The following is a 21,345-nucleotide window of genomic DNA, read 5'->3' as shown; positions in this document are numbered from 1 at the left end:
AATAAGACACAAAAAAAGAACTAATTTATTAACTTCAAACTTTTGCTTAAAGAAATTACATTCAAATTTAATTATAATTGTTTCTAGCCATGCATTGAGTCTACATAATCAACTTTCTTAAGCCATTTATTCTTACAAACAAAAAACCCAATATTCTTCTTGAAAGCAACTGTCATATATAGGTCCTTCTAAGTGGTGCTAGATATTACCTTGTTTCTTTGAGTCCTAATTTCTATAAGAAGCACTAATTATACCTTTTTATGTTTTCAATTGCCTTTTCTTAGAAAAAAAAAAGGCTTACCATAAGTATAAATTAAAGTAGTTTAACTTGGTATTAAATATAGGAGAAAAATAGAATATATGAGCTAAACAACTTATTAATAAAAATTTACATTAAAAAGAAAATTAATTGAGTTATTTAAGATTAAGATAACATAAATCAAATTGTTTATATCAAGATCTTCAAGATGCTTAAAGACATTAAAGAACTCATTCATACTTTCCTTTTCCAGTAAACTACTAAGAATGTTTTTTTAGAGCTTGCCCTCTCAATCAAAATAAAAATTAATTGCTTATATATCTCCCCCACTTAGCTGAAAATGCTTTATGCACAGGTGTTTTTAAGCATTGACAAAGACTTTTTTCACACAAAACTAAATCAAGGTATGCAATCCCCAAGGAATTAAGTTTACCTTTTATAAAATGTAAATATTAAACACATTAGTGATGAAATATGATTAATTTCTTAGGAACATGTATACAAAATTAAAGCTTCTCTTATAGTATGATAGTTTTTTTTTATTAAAATTGTTTTTTAAAAATATTTTATGTTAAAAATTAGTATTTTAGCATGTTAATTTTATATAACTAATATTCAGAATAAGTAAATACTTTTGGATATAAATTATACTATAACTATACTTTGTAATAAATAAAAAATTTAAACATATAAATTATATTTTATTATATTTTAGATTTGTGATAAAAAAAAATTAGTGTGATTAGATTATTTTTAACCATTGATAATATTTTTAATAAAATATTGAAATTTAATTTAGAAATAAAGATGAAATGATGTATTGAAAGAGACCTAAAAACACTCATTGAAAAATAACTTCTAAAATATTTTTCTAATGTGTGTGTTTTTAAAAAAATATTTTTCTACTTATTTTAAGCTTATTAAAAAAAGATTTATTTTAAAATTACTTTTTTTAAGTTTAAATAGGTCCATTATAACAAACAATACTTATTAGAGTTCTTTCTATAGCCATTATGATGAGAGAGATCACGATCCAGAGTTGAGACTGATTATGCCCTTTTTTTAATGAAAATTTTATTCTTTATAAAATTATAATGGAATACTAAATTTACAACTAGTACTCCCCGGCAAAAACCACTCAACATGCTACCCATAATGAATGATCCAACCCAGGATAATTTTTTTTATAACAAATCCATATTTTTTGATGTACAATGACAACGACTTATATCTAACACCTTATGCTGGTACTGGTACACATAATTAATGTAGTTTTTTTTTTTTACAAAATAATTAATATAGTGTTGAGCGTTGAATAATGGATACAAGTATATTATAGTAAACTCTATTGATAAAGATCTGGGTTGGATAACCGTGGGGTGGGGATAGCAACCAAAGGTATTTTCTTTTTGAGAACAATTCCAAATTTCTCTGATACCTCTAACTTTTCTCCTTGGGGTACTGTCCAATCAAATAAGTGTACGAGTGTGGCAAGAAAATGCAAAACCGTCTTCTCAGCCATTGCTATTCCTGCACAAATTCTTCTTCCAGATCCAAAGGGGAAATAGTTGAAGTCATTGCCACTGAAATCCAATTTTGCATCTAAGAATCTTGTAGGATCAAATTCGAGTGATTTCTTCCAAATTGAAGGGTCTCTATGAATAGCCCACACATTCACAAACACCCGAGACCCCTTTGGGATTGTGTAACCTCCCACAATAGTGGTTTCGCTAGGACAATGAGGTACTAGAAGTGGAAGCACAGGGTGTAATCTTAGAGTTTCTTTCATCACAGCTTGCAAGTAGGATAACTTATGAATGTGAGACTCTTCTACCGTGTTATCTTTCCCTACTACAACTTCCAACTCCTCTTGGACTCTCTTCATTATCTCTGGATTGTGCATCATTTCTGCCATTGCAAACTCAATTGTGTTGGAAGATGTGTCAGTTCCACCGACAACCATGTCCTGTTTATGATAATTGAAAATCAACACAATATTAGTCATAAAATTCTTCAATATCATTAGAAGGTTTGGTTAACTCACGAGCAAGCTTCATAGGACCTAGAAGGATTGCCTTGTTTTTTCTTTTTATTTTTTATTTAGTTTCTCCTTTTGGCCACGATGAATCGCTTTTGAAGGACATCCTACTAGCGTACTAGGTCTAAAGAGTATGTGGATGAAAGAAAAGAAATATATAGAAAACTGAATGAAAAAAGAAAGGCTTAATTATATTTTTGTTTTTAATATTTTAGTATCTGTATATTTTTAGTCTCCTCTATTTTAATAGTTCACATACAGTTTTTATATTTATTCAGCCATTCAAATTAAAAGAAATGCAACAAAATTATGGTGTATTATTAATTTGTAGTATAAATTAACGAACGAAAATAATAGATAATTCTTATTTATTAGATAAAGAAAATATTAAATATACTTGTGTTTTTAAGACATGAAATGCATATCCTCTAAAATAAAGACATGAAATGCATATTATGTATTTAATTCCTTTTTTATAATAGTATTAAGAAGAAAAAAATAAAAAGATATTGTAAGATTGTCTTACATTATGGTAATACTAAAAACATGAATCACTCATAATTTTAAACACTTACTAGGAGTGCGTGTCTAAATTAGTTTAAATTGAATCGTTTCCAAACTATACTAAATTGAATCGTCTCCAAATTATACCAAATTGAATTAATTTTTAAATCGGTTTGGTTCACTTAATAACCGAATTATTTTTTCTAAAATCATAATTTTTTTTAAAAAAGAATAACTTAAACCGGTTTGGTTCTTAAAACATTTCAAACGAGTTCTTAAAACCAATTCTCCAATTTGTTTTAAAAATCAAACCATTTAAACCAATTCGTAACTAGTTCGGTTTTTTCTCCAAGCCAATTTTTGCACACCCCTCCACACACTCCACCAACAAACATATTCTTTGACGATTTTCTCCCCAAACTAGTTCGGTTTTTTCCCCAAACCATTTTCTTCTGACGACAAATTAAAAATTTTCGAGTCCCCAAACCACAAAACCAGGGATGTTCAGTGAATATTCAAGAATGAATCAATTTCTTTACTTAGGGAGCTCCTCCCTTTATATAGTGGCCTTATCGGACATTGGGTCTGCATGTTCTTATTACCAGTTAGGTAATACTATCTTAATCCTATTTAGGTATTTCTGACTAAGTAATTATCTTTAAGTAAATTTATTGACAATAATTATGGCTGAATGATGTTTGTCACTAGGCCGAGGCGTTGCACAAAATATGTGAGTATATGATCGAGAAGCTACTCAACTTCATAGGATATGTTACATTAGGGCCTTTTGTAAGCTGTTAAAGTATTACAACTCGGCCCCTAAAACAAAAAGGTATTACAACTTGGAGGTATTATTGATAATTTATAATTTTTGTGTGCAAGAGTGTCAAGTGCAGTTTTATTGATAACAGTGGATAAAATTATACCCACACATAACTCACAAACACACAGCATGAGAAAAATGAAGGACAAAATGAGGAAAAGTCAAACCCAAAGTTAAAAGTCGATTCTCCCTTGAAGTAGAAGCTACCCAGAATCGATTATGTGAAACACAATAATGTTTACTTGAACATCCAAACATGCTAGTCAACCTTTTTTTTCAAGTTTGACCAATGGAAATGCACGTTTGAGGGTGTTGGACGAATAACCAAACACTTGTCGAGCCCAAAACTGACGTTTCAGAATACTATTTTGGATTGTAAGAAAGAAACTGCTCACAACTTTTCTCTAAAGTTTGCCAAACAACAAGGCGAAATGATGCAGCTCATTTTTTAGCTAGAACAGTCATCTCTTATGACAGTCCACACATACATTATACCATATCAAGTTATATTTATTCCTTTGTTACTAATGAAATTAGGTGTCGCCCGTGCTGACAGCATCTTTAAGAAAATCAATGTAAGGTTTTCATAAAAAGAATTTTTTAAGAAAAATATCTATTTTACTGTACAGCATCCATCGGTCAATGGACAGATTTCATAAATATATAAATGAGTTAAGTTTGTTATTATAAAAAAAAAAAATTGATTGTCTCTCTATCATATTATATAAATATTTCTTTCTTTGTTAAAGCAACTCGATGATACTACTTTTAAATTAAACAAGAACCTAATAAGTCAACTTGTTGCCTACTGCCGACGAATTCTAAAATGTAAGGCCAAGGTGTCCCATAGACCCATACTGCATAAGTAAAATTGGAAAGTGAAATTCAAGAGTTGTGAGAGGAAGCGTACCATAAGGAGTGCCTTAACGTGGGTGATGGTGAGTGGCGTCTTGGCATCACCGCCTTCCTCCTTCAACTTCAACAAAAACTGCAGAAAGTCCATCCTTTCTGCCCCTTCCAATTCCACCTTCTTTCTTTCACCAATCATCCGTTCAAATATCCCATCGAACCGTGGCACCAGCGCGTTCATCTGTTTCTCCACACCTTGCAAATCGAACCGGGCCAACCCGGGAAAAAAATCCGACACGTTCGGCTTCCCCAAAAGCTGCGTCATCTCCGCCACAAGCTCCCTGAACTCCGCCCCCATGCTCTCTCTCTCCGCCCCTTCCACCACCCCTCCCCACAGCATGTTCGTTATCACATTTATCACCGTCAGAAAAACCTGTTGCATGTTGATTAAGTGGTTAAGAAAGAAAGCGAAAAAAGTTGGGGATAACAAAAACTAACAATTAATCGTTGTCCATAAGAAAATAAACACCTGTTCCCCTATATTCACCGCACTCCCCACTCGGTCGTGCAAATACGACACCGTTTTGCGCACCTCCTCGCGGCGCAGATCGTACACCGTATCCAGCGTGGCGTGGCTCAGCATCTTAGCCACGCACACCTTCCGCAGCATCCGCCACTCGGGCCCGTATGGGGTCCACACTATGTCGGATCCGCCGTAGCTCGCGGCCCGGCCCGCGGCAGGGACGTCACGGTTTGCGAAAACGGTGTCGTTCTCTTTGAGCACCGCGCGAGCCATGGGCGGCGAAGTCAGCACGATGCAGAGTTTGCTCCCGAGCTGGAGCTTGAAGATTGGACCGTGGATCTGGGCCAGGACGGCGAAGTAAGTGTGGAGGTCTGGGTCCAAGGATAGGAGGTTCCCGAAGAAAGGGAGGCCCGATGGGCCCGGTGGAAGCCTTTGGGCCTTGGGCTTGAGCCATGCATAGCAAGTAACAAGGGAGATGAGCAAGAACGCTAGAAGTGTTGTTGTGGGGTGGTTGTACCAATACTCGGTGGTTAACGGGGTTTGAAAGAGAGTTGAAAAGGGAAGCATGTTGCGATATGAACGCAGAGAGAGGAACTAATAGTTGGACGATGATTCAGGCGTAGATGTGGAGGATGGGATATATAAGAAGTTGGTATAGAGCTAACAAGCAATAATTCGATGAAAGTACGCAGAAAAAAGGACAAATATGGATTTCCCTGGACATCAAGGATGCTCGAGACACGACAAAGCGAATCTGGGAGAAATTAACGATGTACTGTAATACTACTATTTTGTGAGGCAGCCAGACTCGGGACCAATCACAATTAACATAAGTATATATAGAAACAAAGGGAGCCTTGTCTAATGGGAAGTGTGCAATAAATATGTGTGGGTGATATTAGTTGAAGATTGTGGGTGGGTGTCATATTATCTGGAAGGTTGTGTTTCTGTGTAGAAGATTTTTTACAATCTCATACAAATCTTAAACATTACTCCCTACCACCTAAAATAAGTCTCGTGTTATAATATTTTATTTAGATTAAACAAATAAAAAGTAGATTAAAAAAATAATAATGTTATAAAATTAACCTTAATAATTTTTGCAGTCCCTAAAAACTCTTTTTTTCAGTTTTTTTTTTCTTTTTATAAGACTATTTTCTAATTGTGTTTTGTATTAATTACTTTTTTACTCAAATATCTTTTATTATTTTACCATAAATGTTATATATCTAAAAGATAAATACATTATTTCTCTTATAAGGATTGGACAAGAAGACTAACACAAATTATTTAATTATGTGTAAAAACAATTAAGTGAAAAGAGAGAGATTATGATTTCTAATAAGCTTAAGGATAATTTTGAAAAAATAATTAAATTTTTAACAAGTTTAATGTTACTAATTAACTTTCTTAAAGATTACAAATTAATTAAAAAAAGTCTTATATTTATGGTTAGAGAGAGTATTAATATTATATTAAAAAATTAAAGTAACATTTATTAAGTGTATTACTCTTTTCGTCTCGATATAATTGTCGTATGAGAAGAAAAAAATTATTCCAAATTAAAATAATTTTATTTTAGTTTAGTTGCCTTTTTGGCTTATATCCCTTATAATATTAATGGCTAACAACTAAATCTATAAATAAATTAATAATGATATAAGGTTAATTTTATACAATCATTACTCTATTTCATTTATTTTTTACTTTTTTATTTGTGTAAAATAACCTAAGATAACAATTATTTTGTGATGGAGGGAGTAGTAAAAAAAAATAATATTACATTAAAAAAAATCAAATGAGACACTTATTTTAGGATAATTTTTTTTTCAAATGTGATACTTATTTTGAGACGAAAAAAACATTTATTATAAGTGTTGATTTTCCTTTATAAAAATTGTTGACTTTTCAAATTCATTTTAGATAAATGTTTAATATAAATTGTTAAAAATATATTTTAGGGTGAGTCATGAAAGATGAGAGAGTTTTAAAATATTAACGGCTGGTGTAACATTTTTTGTTTTAAATTGAATAGGATTATTATGGATGACAAAATTTTTCCTCTAAGTATTTAATGTAACTATTTTTTTTAATAATATATGATTGAGTGTTTTTAATTAATTAGCAAGTATAATTAAATTTAAATTAAGTGTTTGAAATAAATTAATTATTTATGTAATGATGTTGTGCTTATGTTTGCATGCATTAGTGAGTTTTAGTGAGTTTGTGCATGAGCATATAGGCCTTGATGAATGGTAGGGGTGGATGTGCTCGGAGAAAACATGTATGTAAAAAAGAGGATTGTAAGAGTCATAAACCATTCTCTATCCCTCATAATTAAGCTTTGCATTTGCAAGAGGATGTCTTTCTCTTCTCTTTTTCTTTTCAAGAGAAAACCAAATCTAAAAGTTTGAGGTTTGGCATTGGTCATTGAAGGATATCATTTTTCTCTCCCTTTGATGTTGTTTGACTGAGCCATGGAGTGGTAAACACTTTTTCTTCCTCTCTTTGACTCTTTTCATTTTCCTTATAAAACACCCCTAAGAACTCATGAAAAATCTATTTTTGGATTTTTGTTTCATTTTATAGTTATTTTTGGGTTTTGGTGATGTTGTGATGGGCTTGTTGCTAAAGTGGAGGAAAATTCCTCCTTGGACCCAAAAGTTCGTTCATTTATCCTTTCTTCACAAAGTTCTCCTTTTGCTACTATAGAGGTAAGGAAAACTTTAATTTGGTTTGATTAATACTTTGATTGTATGATTTGTACTTGGAATGATGATGTTTTGATGTGGTTATATATTGGATTTGATGGAAAACTATTTGAATTTGATGTGAGATGAATGAGTTTTTGAAAATCTTAAAAAAATGGAAGCTTGGGAGAACATGACGAACCAATTCAAAATCTGTTATGCACAATTCTAGTTGGGTGCAACTTTCGGCTTGATGGGCTAGAATTTAGTTTTTGAAAATGTTGTCTTTATAGCATTCTGGCTGGACCGCAAGTTTGTTGGTTTGTTGGGATAGAGTTGGCTTTTGAAAAAGTTCCATCTTGGCTGGGCCACGATTTTGGCTCGCTAGATTATAATTCGTGTATTTTAAAATGTTTGCATCTATAATGTTCTCGTAGGGCTATGATTTGTGCTTGATGGGCTAAACGTTATGCTTGGGCTGCAATTTTGGTCGGTTGGACTAGAATCTAATTATTTTGAAAATTCTTTTGAAATTCTTCGTTTTTTTTATGATTCAAATGACTTTAAGTGTTTATATAAATGTAATATGCTTATTTATTTGATGATTTTGTTATTCATAAGGTGTTTATATTATGTTGAGGTGATTGCATTGTTGTCACACTATTAAAAGAAGTAATTAGTTTTTTAATCTCACAACATATCATTTCATAAATTTATTATGAAATATATAAATAATTATTATTCTATTTTAATTCCACATCTAATTAGTTAACCATATATTTGCACCGGTTTATTGATCTTTATACATAATTTAAAATTATTTTTATTATATTATTTTAAAATATAATATATAGAGTAATAACATAAGTCTTATATGCCAATAATTGTTTTTTAAATCTGTTTGTTTTTCAAAACATAAAAAATATGAAAAATTAAATAATTTTGAAAAGAGTAAATGTATTTATATATTTTAAAACACTTTTTTATGAGAAATTTTTGTGTGGACACAAATCTAACACCTCACTTTTAGACACAACTAATGAGAAATTTACACCTAATTAAATAAAGTAAAAAAAATACCAGCATGTAAAATAAGGAAAATAATTAACGTTTTTTTTTATAAAAAAAAAGCCCACGTTCCCTGAGTTATACCTAAACACCTTCTTCCTCTAATACATGTGGCTTCTCGCAGCCAATCAATATAGTCACCACGCTTGCCTCCATTTAAATGGCCAAATGTATGTAAGCCAAATCAATCACTAAAGTGAACCAATATAATACATTCAGTCTGGCGATTCACTACTATGAGCAAAGCATATGTGCAAATGCACAATTCTAGTACTTTGTCAAAATAATTCTTGGGCATCACATGCCTTTAGTTTCAGGCCTCTTTTGCAATAATTTTCTTTTTACCAACAATCACCGAATCATTAATCCATTGAATTTAGGGAAAGAGATTGGAAAAAAAGGAATTATAAAATTGAAATAAGGAATACAATATTTGAACACAATTGATAGTGGAGGCAGAATAAAAAGAATTCCCAAATTAAGTGCGGGGTTTATTAATTAGATAAATGGTGTTCTGGTTCATGATCAATAACAATGGAGGCAAACGTAACAAAGGTGTTGACGGCAGTCGGCAACCACAAAGATGAGAGGAAGAAGACTTTTACGCAAAACACAAAGACAACGCAGGTTTGGCTGTTTTTTTTTTTTTTTATGTTGAATTTTTTTGTTATCATTCTGAAATATTATGTTGGATTATTTTCTTATTTTACATGCTGGTACTTTGTTAATTAGGTGTGAATTTTTCATTAGGTTAAATTATTGTTTGATTTCTTATCTTTTTAGTTCTTAAAAGTGATTTTTTTAGTTTTATAGTTTAAAAGTATTCTTTTTAGTTCTTATAGTTTGTATTTTAATTTTTTTAGTCATTATAGTTTGAAAGTGATATTTTTAGTCCATATAATTATCTTTTAGTCCATATTAAAAAATATATAAAAATAATTAACTACAAATTAATTATAAATTATCAACTATTTTTTTATTACAAATTATATTACGATAAATTACTTACTAATTACTTGTTAATATTTTTGCAGTTAATTGTAATTAATAATATTACTTATATTTTGATGGTAAGAACTAAAAGAGGATTAAAATATAAAATATATGGACTAAAAATACAACTTTCAAACTGTAGAGACTAAAAGGGAACTAAAATGCAAATGATAAGAATTAAAAAAATCACTTTCAAACTAAATGACTAAAAGAGAATTAAAATGTAAACGATAGGAACTAAAAAAATCAAACTATAGGAACTAAAAATATTGTGAAACTACATGAACCAAATAAAAAATTTAGTAGCGGATTCTGAATGACCTCCCTCTCACGGTTAAAAAGTGGTTAACCGTCTTGAAAAAATTCATATCCAAAAAACGTGTCTCAACTACAGCCAGCCAACTCCCCTGTTTCCCTATCGAACAACCAACCCTAATTTGTTCTAGAAATGCTAACCAAGTAACACACCAGGGCCATGGGTCATGAAAGAGGTTGACCCCCATCCCCCTTCACTATGTATGGCCAATGAACTCCTCGCTTTAGTCCGTTCTTTTTCTTCTTTGGGCTTGGGTTGATAGTAGCCATGGTAGTAATGTCCTGAAGCCCGACTAGCGACCTAAGACACTAATCGAGGAAGTCATAATCATAAACGAAGAAACGTTAAACGTAATTCTAGAAGGGCATTACCACAACAACAAAAATCCGAGTCTTGATAGTTGACTTACTTACTTTCTCATTACTTGTGTGTCTAAGGGTGAGATGTTAGGTTTGTGGCCACACAAAAATTTCTCCCTTTTTATATAATATTTTAGAAGTTTAACTTCTTTAATTTTTTCATTTTGTTTATCTTAAAATTTGTAGAATCATATCAAAACTTTAACCTTATAATAATTGTTGATCTCATACGAGATAATCCACTTCAATAACTGTTGGATTGAAATTCATGATTTGATGTTATCTAATGTTAATGGAAGATTATTATTTTTTTATTTTTTTTTTTATTTTTAATTATTAAATTTTTTATATTATTAAATAAAAAAAAAATTAAAATAATTATTTAATTTTATAAATTAATATTTAAATAAACATTTAATGTATTAAAGTTAATATATGTCTATTTATAATTTATTCAAATATTTAGCAACGATTTACTATAATTATATTTTATATATTTATTAAATAAAAATATAAAAAACTAATAAAATAAGATATAATGTAGTATTAATTTATCATTAAAAAGTATTTTGAAAATAATTATTACTTTCGAAATTAACATATATGTGTGTGTGTGTGTGTGTAAAATAGACTTGCGTAGCTGTGAATCGTTAGATCGAGATTTTACTTTGACAAACAGACATTAATTTGATTCAATATTTGTTAAATAAACTTGAATGTTTTTGAGTTGGTTAGATCAAAATTTTAATTTAACAACAATGTTTGATTATAATTTATTATCTTAGATTTGAATAAAGTTAATTTTAAAAATGGATTCTACACATACACGGCTATATATATATATATATATATATATATATATATATATATATATATATATATATATATATATATAAATTATTAATTTCTATTCTCAATTATTATTTTAAAATAAATTTGTCTACCTTTTTTTTACAGCATGTTTCTACTAAATTAAATATTAGTTTATGAATTTAAACAATATTTTTACATATTATATAGCTCTTAGAAAGTTTTAACTTTTTAATCATCTAATTCATTATACTATATTATGAAAAACAGGAGGAAAAACGTGTCATAAATAATTAGAGGAAAATTTATGATTAGAAATAATTAATAAATAAAATGATTTAATGTATACTTATTACTGTATTCTAAAATAAAATTGTCTATTTTTTTACAGCATGTTTCTACTAAATAAAATGTTAATTTTATGAATTTAAACAATTTTTTTACATATTATATAGCTCTTAAAAAAATTAAAAAGTAAAAAAAGTATTGTTAACTCTTTGATATGCAATCATATTAAATACTAAAAACAAGAATTTTGTAACCAAATTGGTTTTACTTAACTTAAACATAATTGTTTCTCATGAAAGATTTTTTTTAAGAGAAAAATTATGAATGATTCTAGTGGTTTCTATAAAACTAAAAAATTAAAATTAATTTAATTTATAATATTATTAATGGAATAATTTAAAGTTATTTTGTAACTAAAATATATTTAACAAATTAATTTGTTGTATATTTATGTAACAAATATACAAATAATTATATAAACATTAATCAACATAAATTTCATTGATGATTTTATTAATCATAGATTAAAAAATCAAAATACTCTTTTGTAATAAATAAATTAACTAAGTAGATTTAAATATATAGTTATAAACTCGTAAAAAGAGTTTTGTTGCTTATATCTAATTAACTCAAATGAAATTATTTTCCATGAATAAAATTTATGATCTATGTCATAGATAAAATTAAAGATAATTTATTTTTTAATGTTATTAAATAATTAAGTTAAAAATATTATGTGATAGAAATATATTTAATAAATAATTTTCAATATATCATATTATATATTTATATAAAATTTATATTTTTATATAAATATTAATAAACTAATTTTTGTATATGAATTTATTAAACCTAAAATCAAATATTATTTTGTAATAAATATAATTACCTTTAAATTACTTTTTAGTATAAATATTTCGATCAGATAAATAAAAAAACATTCAAAAAATATTTAATATAGTTTCTAAGTAGATTAAAAATACTTTTATAAATTTTAAAAGTAAAAATAAAATTGTTGTGTCTTTGGCATGCAATTATATTAAATGTTAAAAAAAGAGTTTTATAATTCAAATTGACTCTACCTAATTCATAAATAATTTTGTCTCCTGAATGATTTTGTTAAGAGAACCTTTGAATGATTCTAGTGGCCTCTACAATTGCTAAAAAGACTGATTTAATTTATAATACTATCAATGAATCAATTTAAAAAATATTATGTGATAGAAATATATTTAAAAATTATCATGTTAGAAAATTATTTCAAAGTAATTATCATTTTAATTTTTAATGTAACATTAATTATCTTTTTATACTTATATTCATTGTAATATTAATGATATGGACTACAAAAATTAAAAACGAATTAATGATTATAAAGATAATTTTATAAAATTATTATTATCTTTCATTCATTTATTATTTTTTCTTGATATCTGTAAACTAACTTAGAACAACAATTATAATGAAACATAGAAAATATAGATCTATTATTGAATAAAATGTAATTACAAAATCACACACACCCATATATTCAATCATTAAATAATACTATTTATTATAATTATTAAATATAACATATAATTAATATTTTACACTTAATATTACACCCACAACCATGTATCTAAATGTATGCATTTAACACACAAACTATGCATTCAATGTACTATTAAATAGTGTTAATATATGTATTTAATTAATATTAGATTTGTGCTCACACAATAATTTGTCTCTAAATATTTACATTTTAAGATCAAATCTTTGTTAGTAGAGGTGGAAATGAGTCAAGTTAAGTCAAGATTTACTAGGCTCGAGCTCGGCTTGAGTTGAATAAGTAAGGCTTGAACTTGACTCATTACTTGTCATAGGCTTTTTTTTGAGGCTCGGTTCGGCTTACATAAAAGTCTGGCTTGGCCCACGAGCCTATTTAAAAGCTTGCTTAAAGACGTATTTGATTAATTAATTATTTTAAAACCTAGTGAAATACTAACTAAAAAAAGAAACTTATAAAATTTCGTATAAGTAATGTACAAATCCAAAAATAATTGATAAACAAAATCATATTGAATTCAAGTCGTTAAAGTACAAAGTATATCAAAAGAAAATAAAAAGACATAATATTAAAAAATGTATGGATTAGAGATGATTTACACTAATATAGCCAAACAAAAATTATTATTAGTTAAATTAACATTTTTAATCCAATTTTTGAATATATAATTATATTAAATATTTTTTAAAAAATATATCTACAATAATTTCATCTTAGTCTACTCAAGTCATATCTTATATACTATTGATCGAGGCCGTACCCGAATCAAATAAACATTAAAAATGCAGTATCTAGGAAGTGATCCTAGGTCGTCTCCCAACAAGCAATGGTCAACCAAACGTTCATAACAGATAGTAATAAACAGTAACAATTGGTGTAAATTAAACAACAAGCAAATTTGAATTAGAAAATAACAGAATTAAAACATGTTTCCCCTTGATTCACAAGCAAGTCTCTTATCCTAGGTTACGAGAATTTATCCTTAATCAATTCAATCACTTAATCCAACCCTAAATTAAATTACTAAGCGAAAATTAACATAAGGTTGCCATTATGTGATTAAACAACACATACACCAATTAATCATGAACGAAACTGATCATTAAGCATGAACGTAAATTAAGCGCAGAGACAATTAATTAAACACTAAACATACATGGATTAATAGCAACAAATACAAAGTAATTGGTGAAGAGGAAAAACTGATCATTATTCAATAGTAATAACAAAAACTCAAAGACAGCTGTGCTTGATCCTCAAGAGAAAACAATGCTGGAGACTTAGCCTTCCATTAATTAGTAGAAACAAAATTGTAGATTGAAGCCGAAACGAAATTGCAGAAAACAAAATTTATTATACGTGAACAGTGTGCATGAACAGTAATTAAAACTGGAATTCTAAAATCCTAGAATTATTCTCCTCTCTGAAAAAAAACTCCCTAAACTAAAACCTTGGTGTTGTTATATAGGTCCTCAGCCCCAAAGCGCTCACAAATCTATTTTAAGTCCAAGTCCATAAACGAAATAAAATAAAATATGGACAAGATAAGATAAAATTTGATGAAATAAGATCTGGAAGAAATAAAATCTGGATGGAATAAAATCTGGATAAAATAAAATCTAGATAGAATAAAATCTGGATAAGATAAGATTTAATAAAATAAAGTTATTATTATTATTATTATTATTATTAGTTAAACAAGTCGGCTTGTCAAACTTAACAAGCTTTTTTTATAGTTTAAGCTTGACCATTTTATCTAAAAATGTTTTTTAAAAAGCTTGAGCTTGACCTTTATAGTAAACAAGTTGAGCCGAGCCAAACCTTACATAGGTCGAGCCAAAGACCCTCGACAAACTGCTCGGCTCATTTCCATCCCTACTTGTTAGTTATACTACATATTTATTAGAAGGAATTAAAATAAATCTAAGAAATGATAGATATTTTTTTTTATCTTATGATAATTGTAATTTTTTATTGGTTGTATTTAATGATGAGGTGTTTTGTTAGTTTGACATCTTGTTTAGAAGAATCATATTCAATATCACTTAATTTAATAATTTATTGGTGTTTTTTATATTTATTTATTATTATTTATATCAATCACCAGTAGGGATAAAGGAAAGTAAATCAAATAATGCAATTAATCAATTTATTTATTTTCAACCAACTTTCCTTATTGTTTTTAAAAAATAAAGAAAAAATGTTTCGAAATCAACATTTCCTTCCTAATTTTGTTTACTTTTCTTTAGTTTCGTTTAATATGTAACAGAAATTAAAAAAGCATCACATATTAAAATATGCATGAACTTTTTTGTCACATAAATACCTCTAATGTTTAACTTGTTTGTCACAAGACACACCCTGTTCATCTTTCTTCTTCTTTCTCTATCCACCTACAACTGGACAAGCTACAACCATTAGACATGGATCTCAGCACTGTGTTGTGCTTGTTTGTTTCTTTCCTATCCATTTTTCTGTTCAAATCACTCGCCAAATCCTTCCTCTTATCTTTTAAAGGAAAACAATCACCACTTCCTCCCGGGACCATGGGCTGGCCTTACATAGGAGAAACCTTCCGAATGTATTCTCAAGACCCAACCATTTTCTTTGCCACAAAAATCAAGAGGTTCATAACAATTCTTTTGCCACTCTCATCAACCTTTCGAACTTGTTCATTAAAATGGTCACTTGCATTAACATATGCACTATTCGGTACATAAGGTTAATTATTCTTTTGATTATTTTATGTATATTTTCAATAGGTATGGCTCTATGTTCAAGTCACACATTTTGGGTTATCCTTGTGTGATGATTTCTGACTCGGAAGCAGCAAAGTTTATATTGAACAAAGATCAACTCTTCAAACCAACATATCCTGCTAGCAAAGAGAGGATGTTGGGGAAGCAAGCAATTTTCTTCCACCAAGGAGCATACCATGCTAACCTCAGAAGGCTTGTCCTTCGCACAGTCATGCCCGAGACCATTAAAGACCTAGTCTCTGACATTGAATCCATTGCCCAAAGTTGCCTCAAATCATGTGAAGGAAAGTTGATCACCACTTTCCTTGAAATGAAAACTGTAAGCCCTAAAACCAGACCAAAATCCTCTATTTCTCTCTTCGATTATATTGTTCTTCATTATAAAACTTACGAAATTCAAACTTGTTTTTCTCTAGATTTTAATCCTAATTGTTTTCTACTTCAATTTTACTCAAAAGTTGCTTAGATATGTTTAATTTTGGAGATATTCTACCCTTAACGTATGCACTTCCTTCACATTCATGCAAATCAAAATAAAGAAACAAACAATTATAGTTGTTGTTCTACTTTATTACAAAAACTATATGCATCATGAAAACTTCAGAGATAAATCTCCGGTCGTCATGGTCTTCAACCCTTGTTGATTTCTGATGTGTATTTACCAAATAAATAATGGGTTTTTCACTTTTTCTTCTCTTGTTATCTTTTGCAGTATACCTTGAATGTGGCCTTGCTTACAATTTTTGGAAGAGATGAAAATTTGTGTGGAGAGGATTTGAAGCGATGCTACTACACTATTGAGAGAGGGTACAACTCAATGCCCATAAACCTTCCAGGGACATTGTTCCACATGGCCATGAAGGCAAGGAAAGAGCTTGCACAGATCTTCACTCAAATAATCTCCACAAGGAGGAACATGAAGCAAGATCACAATGACTTGTTGGGCTTGTTCATGAGTGAAAAATCAGGACTCACTGATGAGCAAATAATAGATAACATCGTCGGTGTCATTTTTGCTGCTCGTGACACCACTGCCAGTATACTTACGTGGATTCTTAAGTACCTTGATGAAAATCCATGTGTCCTAGAAGCAGTAACGGTAAGACTATGCCTCCTAATTTTTGTCCTATATAATCATCAATTAATTTTTCAATTCAGTGCATAACAAATGACATGGTAAAAAACAAAGAAAAGAGGAGAAAATTAGATAAAAGGGAGATGAGAAAAATAAGTGAATCCTTATAATTTTTCATAAATAATTTTTTCTTGAAATAATAAAATTGTTAAATTGTCACTTAATGACAGAGAAAAAATCTTTTTGTTGTGACTAGACTTTTAATTTAGAGTTTAGTTTTAAACCTTTTATCAATTTTTTTATTATAATCAATGTTTGAAATTTAACCATCAACGATTAAAATTAGAAGTGAGTAAGCGGGTCGACTTGTCCTGCGTAAGTCCATAGTAGTAGCGGGCGGATCAGTCTTTCTCGCACTCTTATATGAACTTAATACATTGGTTAACCTCCGTCCTACGGGCCTAATTTTTAAAGAAACACTTAAATTTGAAAATAAATATAATTTTTTCTCTTAAAGAAAGTCAATTACACTCAATTATATATTTTAAAAAAAAGTATTAATAAATCTCTAACAAATACTCAATTACAAAAATTTTAACACAACCAAATAAATTTTCAACATAAATAAAAAGAAATTTTGGATTAGGCTTTTAGGATTAATTGGGTTTGGGTTGGCCTTGGTTAGTGGTTGCGGGTCAACCTACGAACCCCGTCGTCCAAACCCGCACAACTTGCGGATTATGTCGGACGAACCCAAAATCTTGCATAGCCATGAATTTTATAAAAAAAAATGGTCTGTGGCCTATGCGAATCACAGGCCCTGCTATCCGATCCATGGACCCGAACCTATTTACCCACCCCTAGTTAAAATCAGTCACTCAAATAGTGAATTAAAAAAAATAAGAGGACCAATTTGGTGAAATAGGCAAAATAAGGGGACAAATTTTGCAATTAAGCCTTAAATTAAAGTAAATTTGGAATTTTAGTAAATGCATATATTACGCATTGCATCTTATTGGGTCTTGCTCAATGCACATATTGTACTAAAGTCAAATTGGGTCTTCATCAATGCATAAATTTCATGTCATATTAAAACTTAATGAATCATTGATGTTACACTTATACATTATATTTTGAAATACTTAATTTTACAAATTTCAATTATCATATATTTTCATAATATAAAGGGTATTTATTTCTTATCATTTTTAAATATTTATTTTGTAAAAAACACAAATTAAAAGACTAATGATAAGTATGACTTATTTATCTTAATCAATTAATGTAAATATTATTTTCTTAATTGAAAAATATTACTAATATACTAATTTCAATAATTTTCTAGTATAAAATATATTTAAGTATATTATATATTTATTATGATTTATAATAAAAAAAAATTTAGTTTCTTCACTTATTTAGAAAAATGAGCATTCAGTCGCTAATTCGGTTGCTAATCTCAAAATAGAAATACGTAGAGGCCGAATACTTTTTGGTCGCTATAATATAGATATAGCGACCGAATCATCTTCGGTTGCTACTTCAACTACATATGGGTCGCTACTTCGGTGACTAAAATACTTTTATTTTTATGCATATACAACAATCGAAATAGCTACTGAAGTATTCAACGACCCTTCATTTCGGTCGCTAATTCAGTCGCTGACCCAAGTTAGCTATCATGATAAAATTCGACGGCAAATTCAGTTGCAAGTTGCACCATGAACTGTGTGTGGTCGCTACTTCGATCGCTAATAGAGATCAAAGTTTTGCGGTCACTAATTTCGGTCGCTAAATTGCATTTTTCTAATAATGTGTTACTTGGTTTGGTACCTTACAAATTTGTTGGTTGTGACTTTGTAGGAAGAGCAGGAGTCCATACTAAGGGCCAAGGAAGAAAGTGGAGAAAAAATGGATCTAAATTGGTCAGACACAAAAAACATGCTTATAACAACCAGGGTCATACAAGAGACTCTAAGAATAGCATCAATTTTGTCTTTTACTTTCAGAGAAGCTATAGAGGATGTTGAATTTCAAGGTCAATAACCAAGATATGATAATATACCCCTTTTTATTATTAATATGCCAAAGAATTCCTCTCCTTTTTTTCTGGTTTTTGATTTTGTGTTGGGGTCTACTTTTCCGCAGGGCATCTCATACCAAAAGGGTGGAAAGTATTACCGCTTTTTAGAATCATCCACCATAGTCCTGACAATTTTAAAGAGCCAGAGAAGTTTGATCCTTCAAGATTTGAGGCAATTACTGTGCATAACATATGCATTTCCTACTTTCGTATTTTTTTTTTAATTTACTTTTCTATCCATATCATACCTACATGATTCTAAGCCCAAACTTTAACAAATTTTATTAAATTATTTTGCTAGGTTGCTCCAAAACCCAATACCTTTATGCCATTTGGCGATGGGGCCCATGCATGTCCTGGCAATGAATTAGCCCAGTTGGAGATTTTGGTGCTTCTACATCATCTGACCAGAAACTACAGGTCAACAAATTAGATTATTACCTAAAATAGTCTCATTTTTTAGTCGTATGCACTAATGGGAGGCATATTCCAAAATATGAATGATGAATTATTCTATTTGTAATCTGTTATTATTTTTATGTAGGTGGTCTATAATAGGTGAAAAAAATAGGATTCAATATGGCCCTTTTGCCCTTCCAGAAAATGGATTGCCCATCAAATTATATCCCAAGAAATAAATGTCATTCAAATAAAAAGTGGAGGCACACCAACCATGGAATAAGTTTACGATGAAGTATCGATTTATGTTGTACATGGATGAAACTTTTCGTCGTTGGATACATTAATAAAAAGTTAAAGGGTTAAAATTTTTCCTTGTTATTGGTTACTCTCTCTATACTTAAATATAAATAAAATTAATCAACTAAATTTTGTATTGATTAAGAAAATTAGTTAATATCTTTTAATTTTATTAATTATATTTAATAAATATTTTTTTTTAAAGTATTTTTCATTGGAACTTCAAATCAAGATTAAAAAAGTAAATTAAAATAAAATTAAAATTAATTGAAAGGTGTTTTAGGAATAATATAATGAGAATGAAAATAGTTAAAATTTATTTATATTTCAATTCGCAAAACTTTTTTTCCCCTTATAATTGTGTATGGAGAAAGTAATAATTAAGAGAAGATTTTGCAGTTTAATCCACGTATAAAAGCATGTTTTGAATCAATTTGTAATTTTTTTATATATCAAAACTGGGAGCCCAAAAGCCCTATATGCATGAGAGCAAAGGTCAGTCTAGAAGAGCGAGAGGGTGATGACATCTTTGCCAACCCCCATAGCTTCGCAGATAGAAGAGCTAGCGAGTGGGGAAGGTAAAAGGTGGGAGAGGGAGAAAGGGAAGGGGTGGCATTGTCATTGTTTAGAGGTCACCACGGTTGTGGAATGTGAGCAAGAAGGAGGGGAATAATGCGGAGAGAGAAAAGTTGAGCAAGAAAAAGGAAAGAGAAAGATGCGTGAAAAGAGGGAATGATGGTGATGGTGCGAGTGTCGTCAACATTCTTTTTCATGGTGCTCATACCCACTTCCAATTCTCTACTTGAGCAGTTTGAATATGAGACTCGACATTAATCCAACGGAACGCAGATTGCTTGTGTAAACACCATCACTAGCAGGATGCCAAATATACACATCATCAAGAGACTCATCAGGGATAATATTCAGTAACTTGTTCTTGACATCCACGGTTAAAGGAAAAGCCAACAAGTTCCAGTGCCACTGACCCGCTGAAGGATATCCCTAATAGTCATATTAACATAAGCATAATGAACATAATCTAGCATGCTACAAACTGGCCCCTCATCCAGGAAAGAGTGAAGATTTCAGCTCAAATATGCTTAAGTTGGTATTAGAGATCCCAAATTGAAGTTTCTTCTTGGAGAAGATGAAAAAGAAAGTTACACAGAATAATTTGCTTAAAACAACTTTAGTTTAAGCCGAATTTGGACAGAAGTGCAGAACTACTATAAATTGTAATATCTATTTTTTTTTTTGCTTAAGCAAGCACTCACTTGAGTGTAGGTTTTTTTTTTTTTGCTTAAGCAAGCACTCACTTGAGTGTAGGTTTTTTTTTTTTGGGTTTATAAATAGATTGTCTTGTTCATTTTAGTGCACATTTTCTTATTTTGTAAAAACACTTTCTTTAAAAAATTCTTTTTCCCCAACTTTTTCTTTTATTGTTCTTTCATTTTCGTTGCTTTTGGATGCTATTCATGGAAACGGGTAACTAAATTCTCTGTTATTGGAGTTAGATTGTATTAGAACTTAATGTTCTTATGTATTTCTTTTGAAATAGTATTATGTATTCATCTTGTTCTTCAATATTAGTTTTTTTCTTCTATGCTTCATGCTTATTATGATTTGGCCACTCATAACTTGATTATTGAATGAGATTGTT

At 29.5% G+C, this 21,345-nt stretch overlaps 2 protein-coding genes across 2 annotated transcripts; one reads left to right on the top strand and one right to left on the bottom strand.

The window, feature by feature from the left end:
- Positions 1 to 1,415: 1,415 nt before the first annotated feature.
- LOC100783085 (geraniol 8-hydroxylase) lies at positions 1,416 to 5,842 on the bottom strand. The gene is made up of 3 exons (XM_003550837.5): positions 5,003 to 5,842; positions 4,535 to 4,906; positions 1,416 to 2,225 (listed from the first exon to the last, which is right to left on the bottom strand). Exons 1-3 carry the CDS (start codon positions 5,561 to 5,563, stop codon positions 1,605 to 1,607), a joined length of 1,554 nt encoding a protein of 517 aa, XP_003550885.1. The 5' UTR covers positions 5,564 to 5,842; the 3' UTR covers positions 1,416 to 1,604.
- A 9,593-nt stretch (positions 5,843 to 15,435) lies between these two features.
- On the top strand, positions 15,436 to 19,624 carry LOC100786428 (abscisic acid 8'-hydroxylase CYP707A2). Its single transcript, XM_041011198.1, has 7 exons — positions 15,436 to 15,695; positions 15,832 to 16,147; positions 16,541 to 16,927; positions 18,767 to 18,941; positions 19,052 to 19,158; positions 19,288 to 19,406; positions 19,531 to 19,624. Exons 1-7 carry the CDS (start codon positions 15,493 to 15,495, stop codon positions 19,622 to 19,624), a joined length of 1,401 nt encoding a protein of 466 aa, XP_040867132.1. The 5' UTR covers positions 15,436 to 15,492.
- Positions 19,625 to 21,345: the final 1,721 nt, after the last annotated feature.

Source organism: Glycine max, chromosome 17 (assembly GCF_000004515.6).
Source record: "Glycine max cultivar Williams 82 chromosome 17, Glycine_max_v4.0, whole genome shotgun sequence".
NCBI lineage: Eukaryota > Viridiplantae > Streptophyta > Magnoliopsida > Fabales > Fabaceae > Glycine > Glycine max.
Note: the sequence above shows the minus strand (reverse complement) of the source record. Positions and strands in the feature narration are given on the sequence as shown.